At 48.5% G+C, this 7,357-nt stretch overlaps 1 protein-coding gene across 1 annotated transcript in view; it reads left to right on the top strand.

Moving 5' to 3' along the window:
- Nucleotides 1–7,357, top strand: part of MYO5B (myosin VB) — a 261,230-nt gene that overhangs the window by 121,289 nt on the left and 132,584 nt on the right. The window contains exons 14-15 of the mRNA XM_011969014.1: nt 1,084–1,236; nt 2,129–2,226. Coding sequence (XP_011824404.1) covers nt 1,084–1,236; nt 2,129–2,226 — 251 coding nt within the window. The remainder of the gene's footprint in view (nt 1–1,083; nt 1,237–2,128; nt 2,227–7,357) is intronic.

The raw sequence follows: 7,357 nt of genomic DNA, 5'->3' as shown, positions 1-7,357 counted from the left end.
CCGCCTTTCCCCCCCACCTTTCCCCACCGTCTTTTCCCCCCACCCCTGCAGGAGTGTGGTAAAAGCCTTATAATACTTTATTCTAGCCCCAGCATTGACTTCCCCAAGGGATGATGGCAGGACTGTTTCTGTCAGATTGAACATCTTGATGGCTGGGACTCTGTCACCAGCGCCTCATTCAAGGCCTGCATCTTCACCTTGTTACAGATGAAGATACTAACCTCTTATTTAGTACTCATAACAACCCCAGGTAACAGGCATAGGCTTATCCCTATTCTGATGAGAAAACAGGTATCAGGGAAGTTAACTTGACAAGATGCAACAATGTAGAAAAATAGAGCTTAAACATAGGTGTATTAAAGTGTAGCCACCTCCTACCACACCACAAGGAAATGAAGTTCTGCCCATCTTTGTAGGCGAAGATTGAGTAAGATTGTATGGAAAAGCTACTTTTTTCCTACCATTTAAAAATTGAATTGTCATTCATACATTATAAAATTCACCCTTTTGAAGCACACAATTACTGTGTTTCAGTATGTTCACCAATTTATGCAGTCACCACCACTGTAAGTCTGGGAATATTTTTATTACTCCGTAAAGAAATCCTGTCCCCTTAGCAGGCACTCCTTTTCTTCCCTTCTTCTCCTTCCTCTTCCTCTTTCTCCCCCAAGCCCTGGCAACCGGTAACCTACTTTCTATTCCCTGGATATTTCATGTAAATGGAATCACACACTATACGATCATTTGTGTCTGGCTTCTTTCACTTGGTGTAATTTTTTCGAGGTGTGTCCATGTTATGGCATGGATCAGGAGGTCATTTCTTTATATTGTGGAATGCATTCATAATGTCGAATAATCCATTGTGTGGAGGTCCCACATTTGTTTATCCGTTGGTCAGTTGATATTTGGGTTGTTCCTACTTTGTGGCTCTTGAGAGTAATGCTGCTGTGCACGTTGGTGTGTGGGTTTTGGGGTGGACGTGTGTTTTCAGTTCTCAGGTATATATTGAAAAGCAGCTTTGAGAGGAAACATGTAAGGTTCAGGAGATCTCATTTTCATCATTCTTTCTGTGATTGTTTCTAGTTCCCACTAGTGGCTGACTTGTTTCATGACGACAAGGACCCTGTTCCTGCCACCACCTCTGGGAAGGGGTCATCTTCGAAGATCAGCGTCCGTTCTGCCAGACCCCCCATGAAAGCCTCCAACAAGGAGCACAAGAAAACCGTTGGCCACCAGGTCAGCCCTGGACCAAGAGCTCTGGGCCCAGGCGCACATTGCAGGGCTGGCCTCTCTGTAGATGAAGGATGGCGGCAGGATGAGAGGGAGGCCATCACAGCAGCCTTGACGTCAGTAGCCTCAGCCACCCAGCTCAATCTTGTGTCCTTAGAAGAAAGAAACTCCAAAACCTTCACCACAGGGAACTAACAGAGGGAGGAGGGAAGGGGCCGACCGTAGCTTCCATAAGTGTGTTAATGCCTGTGGTGGGGCTGTGCCGCAGGGCCACAGACACCCAGTGTGGGAGACAGGAGGGCCTGGAATGTATAGGTTAGAGAGGAGGCTTAAGGAAGCTGTGGATCAGGAGACCAAAAGCTACTTCTCCTGCTGTGGGGTCTCTGTGGCTGTTCTGCCCAGTATGTCTCTGGAGAGAAAAGAATGCTTGCCAAGTTCCTGGCAGCCACCACCTAACATTTATTCCTATGAATTTGCCATTCTGGACATTTAGTGTAACAAATTATTTCCAGGATGCCTGGGCATCAGGTGTCAGGGCCCCAGGCCCTCAGGTTTAGGAAGAACAGGCTTCCAGTGCACAGTGAGCAAGTCTTTCATATGGTATTTGCCCACCTTTCATCTTATTTGATCCACAGCACAGGGAGTTAGGCACATTAGGGGGCAGTCTCTTCCCCATGTAATTTGAGGAACACTTAAATAGGAAGGACTTGATTTTGGTCACAGCCAAGATAGCAGCATCAGAGCTGGAATCTTACCCCAGGTCTCTGAAATTTCTTCCATCCTTCTGGATTAATAATATAATAGTAACAATAACTACCACCACCCATATATGAGTTTTTCTTTCTCATACATCCACAACTTGTTAAAAATAACCAAGCACTGGTTTTTGTCTCTCTAGTTCCGTACCTCCCTGCATCTGCTCATGGAGACCCTGAATGCCACGACCCCTCACTACGTCCGCTGCATCAAGCCCAATGATGAGAAGCTCCCCTTTCAGTAAGTGCCTGCTGGGCATTGGCCTGTCCAGCCCAGCCTTAGAGGTTCAGGTGGAACAGGGTGGGCCAGGCCTTGCCTGGGGATCTGTGGCCTTCAGCATGATGACTAACTGGACTTACACTCCCCAGACAGCTTACATGCAGCAGACAGGCTGACAGACACTTGCTGAGTGCCACCTATCTGCTGTCCAGGAGGTCTCAAGAGAAAAAATGGAGTTCCCCAATCCCATGCAGCTTACAGTGGTGGTCAGGAATGTGCATACTTGAATCAAATAGAGAATGTTAAATGTAGCCATGAGTACATCTCATGGCAAGTGTTAAATTCAGACTTGGAAAGGTTGCTGGAGTGGTCAGGAAAGGCTTTTCTTGTGTTGAAGAATCAAGACTTCACGTCATGTGTCTTGAACATGAACACGGTGAACATGAACATGGTGCTGTTTCTCACATTACCCTCTGCTGCTGAGCTTCCAGAATTATCCACGTTTGCTCCCCTTTTCCTCACTCCTCAACCTACTCTGATCCAACTTTTGCTTCTACCTTGACCTTGAAACTTTGTTCCAGTTCTGTCCATGCTCCTGTGGCTGACCTCACCCTTATCTGTAGAACTCTCAATGATCTTTGTACATCTTGGTTTCTACTAAATTCCAGACAAGTGTTTGTGCAAGCCTGCTACAGCTTCGTTATCCACCTTGCCTTCAGCATGTCTGAGACCACACTCTTCATCTCCTGCCACCCCCGAAGAATGGTTCCTCTTTCATTGGTCTCTGTTGTAGTAAGAGGCATAACATTTCCTGATATCTCCTCCACCCACCAGGCCTGATCCCCCAGACTAGAAACCTGAGAGTCTCTCTAACCTGCTGTGCAGGGGGTGTCCCCGTGATGATGGGTATGTGCTGTCATCTGCCTTATCCAGCAGGGGAGCCGCTTGTCACATGTGGCTATTGAGTGCTTGAAACATGCCTAGTGGGAGTGAGGACCTGAATTCTGAATTTTATTTCATTTTAATTAATTTTGGATACCCAGCGGTGCTAGTGGCCACCATACTGCATGGTTTAACCCTTGATTCTTCCGTCTCCTTCACTTCCCAGTCTAACAGATGTCAAAGTCCCATGAAGTCTCCATGCAAGTTCTTCACCCTGGTCTCCCTTTTCTCTTCCTTATTCACCTTGTTCCAGATCCTCTTTTCTTGCCTGATATACTACCTTAAACCTTTAAAAAACAGCCTCTTACTCAGCTCTGCAGCTTCTTCTGCTATTACTCTGGGCCTTCACTCATGCTGTTCCCCCTGGCCAGAGGAGATGTATTTTTAAACTTTTTAAGCACCTTATACCCATCTTCCCTCCCCCGTGATTTCTGTTTCAGGCCTAGTATAATTTCTTTCTTGATATAACTTACTTTGGCAATTTTAACTCTCAGACTGAATATCTGAACTGCCTTCTACACTCCTGTCATTTAATAAAGCTTGGCTTCCTTTCAGATGGGCTCTGTGTGGAAAAGGTTAAGGAGACAGAATGTTACCAGTTTTCTTTGCAGTGTGCTGCTTGCTTGCTCTTCCCTTCCTCCAAGTCTCCGAGACATGCTTAGGAATTCCCCCGGGTGGCTCTGTTTACTGGCAGACTCCAGAAGAGAAGAGGCTGTTAGAAGCAGAGAGTGTGTGAAAGACTCAGATTCTGTGTGAAGGGCAGAGTGGTGTGCAGGGTCCAGGGGAGAGGAGATGAGGGCCCTATACCAGCTGGGCCAGACCAGCTGTGGCCTTGGGCCCTTCCCTCATCAGAGCGTGGCCCTGCTGTGGGACAGATACTCTGCTGGGTCTCCCCTCTCGAATGAGAGAAGACACTAGGGACTTTCTAGGCCTGAGGTCCCATTTTTCTAAGACCCGCCCTTGCCTTCAAAACCAAAATCTTTCTCCCAATACAAAGAGAAGGTGGGAGGAATACTGACCATGTCATGAAACCTGGATTCTAGTTTGAGCTCACTGCTGATTTGGCCAATCGCAAGCTAGTCTTTTACTGTCTGTGTCTCATTTCCTTACCTGTTAATTTTGGTGAGGGCCTGGTGTGGTGGCTCATGCCTGTAATGGCAGTGCTTTGAGAGGCCAAGGCAGGAGGATCACTTGAGGCAAGGAGTTTGAGAGTGGCCTGGGCAATATAGCGAGACCCAACCTCTACAAAAAAATTTTAAAATTAGCTGGGCCTGGTGGTCCATGCCTATAATCCCAGCTACTCCAGAGGCTGAGGCAGGAGAATTGCTTGAGCCCAGGAGTATGAGGCTGCAGTGAGCTATGATTGTATCACTGCACTCCAGTCTGGGTGACAGAGCAAGACTACCTCTCAAAAAATAAATAAATAAATAAATAAAAATACCCTGATGAAAGAATCTGAATAGGAATTACTCATGAGAGTATAAAAGTGTACATGATGACAGTTATTAGTTACATCATCCTAGAAGGAAGTTTCTGTGTCTCTCCACCCATTTCCTGGAATCAGAGTTGCTCAGCCTCAGCAGCATTGACATATTGGGTCAGAGAAGTCTTTGTTGGGGCAAGGGGTGCTGTCCTGTGCATCACAGGATGTTGGGAAGCGTCCTTGGCCTCTACTCACTAGATGCTACAAGCATCCCACCATTGTGACAGCTAAAAATGTTTTTAGACATTGCCAAACGTTCCCTTGGGAACAAAATCGCCTCCAGTTGAGAACTCCTGTCCCACATTAAATGCTTTGATAGCATGGCCTCTACAAAAGTCTTTTTCTTCTGCTTTCTTCATTCAAGAAACATCGATCATACCTCTTACTAGGCACTGGGCTAGAACAGGTGGAATGACAATAAGACATGTCCCCCATGCTTAAGGAATTGTCTGTCACGAGTAACTGGCCATGCCACAGAAGTGGCTGTCAGTGGCTCTGTGAAAGTGCTGACAGGGCAGAGGCAAGAGAGAGATGAAGTATCTAAAGCAGCAGTGACCTGGGGCAGGTGTCATAACCTGGGAACGCTTAGTGGAGGGCCTGGTCACTGGTTTTCTGAAGGCCAGACCAGGTCTCGGAGTCTCGGAGTTCTGAGTTGTGGCTGCAGGAGGCTGCTGAGCCTGAGGAAGCAGGTAGGGAGCTTGCAGCCCATGGAGAAATCGATTCCATGGTGGGCGATTGTGGAGGTAGGACCCGGTTCTAACACCGTGGGATTCTTTACATCCAGCAGGCTCCAGGGTGTGCTAATCCTATTGGGAGAGGAAAGCATGAACTTCAGTTTCAGCACTGTGACCTTCTATATCTTTGGTGATTCTTCTATGTTAATTGTCCTTGCTGTGGTCCTCCAAGATTTAATAGAAGGAGGGCTGGTTTTCCATTCCCAGTCATCTAATAGTGAATGCAGTGAGGCGGATTGAGAGATGCATTTGACGGTGGATTTTCTTTACTGTTTGGGAGAGGAAGTACAGAAGGCCAGCTGGCCTCACATATCCCCTTGCGGTATGTGAACAGGGAAAGATGATGGCAATATCTTCTTTGTATAGTGTCTGTTAGCTTTTTCTAAAAGCATTCTTTTTTTTTTTTTTTTTTGGTAACCTAGTCATTACAGCCACCACTGCTTTATGTTTGGGCAGACATGTAGAGTTCTCACTGAGTAAATGAGGAAAGTGAGGTACAGGGAGACTGTCTTGCCCAAAGTAACACCAGCTGTCAGTGGCAGAGCCGAGGCCACACAGAGTTCTTTGTCCCAGACCACAGGGGAAAGCAGTGTTGCCGTCACAGGAGGACAGAACAGGTGTGGGGAAGGGAGGGGATTTGCTGAGCTGGTCATGAAGAGGGAAGAATGTTAAGGCTGAATTCAAAAACTCTGTGCCAGGTGCCTTCTGGCCACCAGCTTTAGGCACGATGTGTGGGGACTCCAAGAGAAAACCGAGGCCCACAACCCTGCCCTCAAGAACTCATGCTGGGCTGTGAGGGGTGGGGGGGACCAGCACTCAGTGAGCCATTGCCTGGCCCTTCGACAGGACAGAACTGGGATGCTGGAGGTCAAGAAGCATGATGTGGGGATACCAGAGCAGAAACTGGGAAGGGACAGATGGGGAGGAGGAGCAGTACTTTTAAGGAACGATGGGGTTCTCAATGAGCTTCTGCTCACTTTATTAATACCGTGAGGAAACATTAGGAGGTCCTGGAAGAAGAAGGGACCCCCAGCTGATTCCATAGCTCACGTGAGACCTAAGGGTCCCAGATGCTCCTGAGCACGCTGCCATCCCCGGTGTGTGCAATGCACTGAACTTGACCCTGTGGTCATGCTGAGCAGAGGAAAGAAGCTGGTGGCTGACCTGGGGAACACGGCTGCTATGGGCAGGGGCAGAGCACCTGGGGAGGTGGTCTGCAGACCACAGGATGCCTTTTCCAAAGCACAGGGGTGTCTGCTCTGCCTTCATGATGCAGGGCCCAGCTGACAGCTTTAGCAGTGAGAGCCTGTGAGCAGGGGAGCCTGCAGTCCAAAGGCTTCTGATCATTCGCAGTCACGGGAGCCGAGCAGCTGCTTATGACTCTGGTCATTGCCGCCCCTGGTGATGAAGACCCCCTTGGATCCTGGAACTGTGCTTCCTCTTGTGGCAAAGCAACCACACGGGGCATGGGAGCAAGAGGGTGGGCAGACATTGAAGTGCTCAGCACATATTCCCTGCTGTCCTGTAAGACCCTTGCACTAAGGGGGTTGTGCTCTAGTTAAAAAGATGAAGTCTTCTGAAGGAACTGTTTTGTTCAGAGCTGTGTAAATCGATGCTCCATTGTGCCTCACGTACTCAGTGCCATGGACTTTTGGAGTTGGAGGGGTCGGGTGTGGAAAGAAGGTGGGGCCCAGGAGGGCAGAGGGGAGCAACAAAGCCACAGTGAGCACAGCCTGGAGGGGAGAGCGTGGGTGTCTCATGGGATGAGACCTAGGGCTGATGTGCAATGCAGAGTGTTGCCTGGGGTGAGGTGGCATCTTGCAGTTATCAGTTGCTTGGAAAATGCCCACTGTTTTCCAGTGCCAAGTGCCCACTGAGCCCAGGTGACCCCAGGACACCATCTATCAAGCACCATGTCCCAGAGTAAAAGGAGGAAAAGGAACATGGCTCTTGGCTCCAGCTGAGCTGCAGGACAGTCAGAAGGAAAGGGAGC

The sequence above is a fragment of the Mandrillus leucophaeus genome, unplaced genomic scaffold (genome assembly GCF_000951045.1).
Source record: "Mandrillus leucophaeus isolate KB7577 unplaced genomic scaffold, Mleu.le_1.0 Scaffold87, whole genome shotgun sequence".
Taxonomy (NCBI): Eukaryota; Metazoa; Chordata; class Mammalia; order Primates; family Cercopithecidae; genus Mandrillus; species Mandrillus leucophaeus.
The sequence above is the reverse complement of the archived record's forward strand: the minus strand, read 5'-3'. Positions and strand labels throughout refer to the sequence as shown.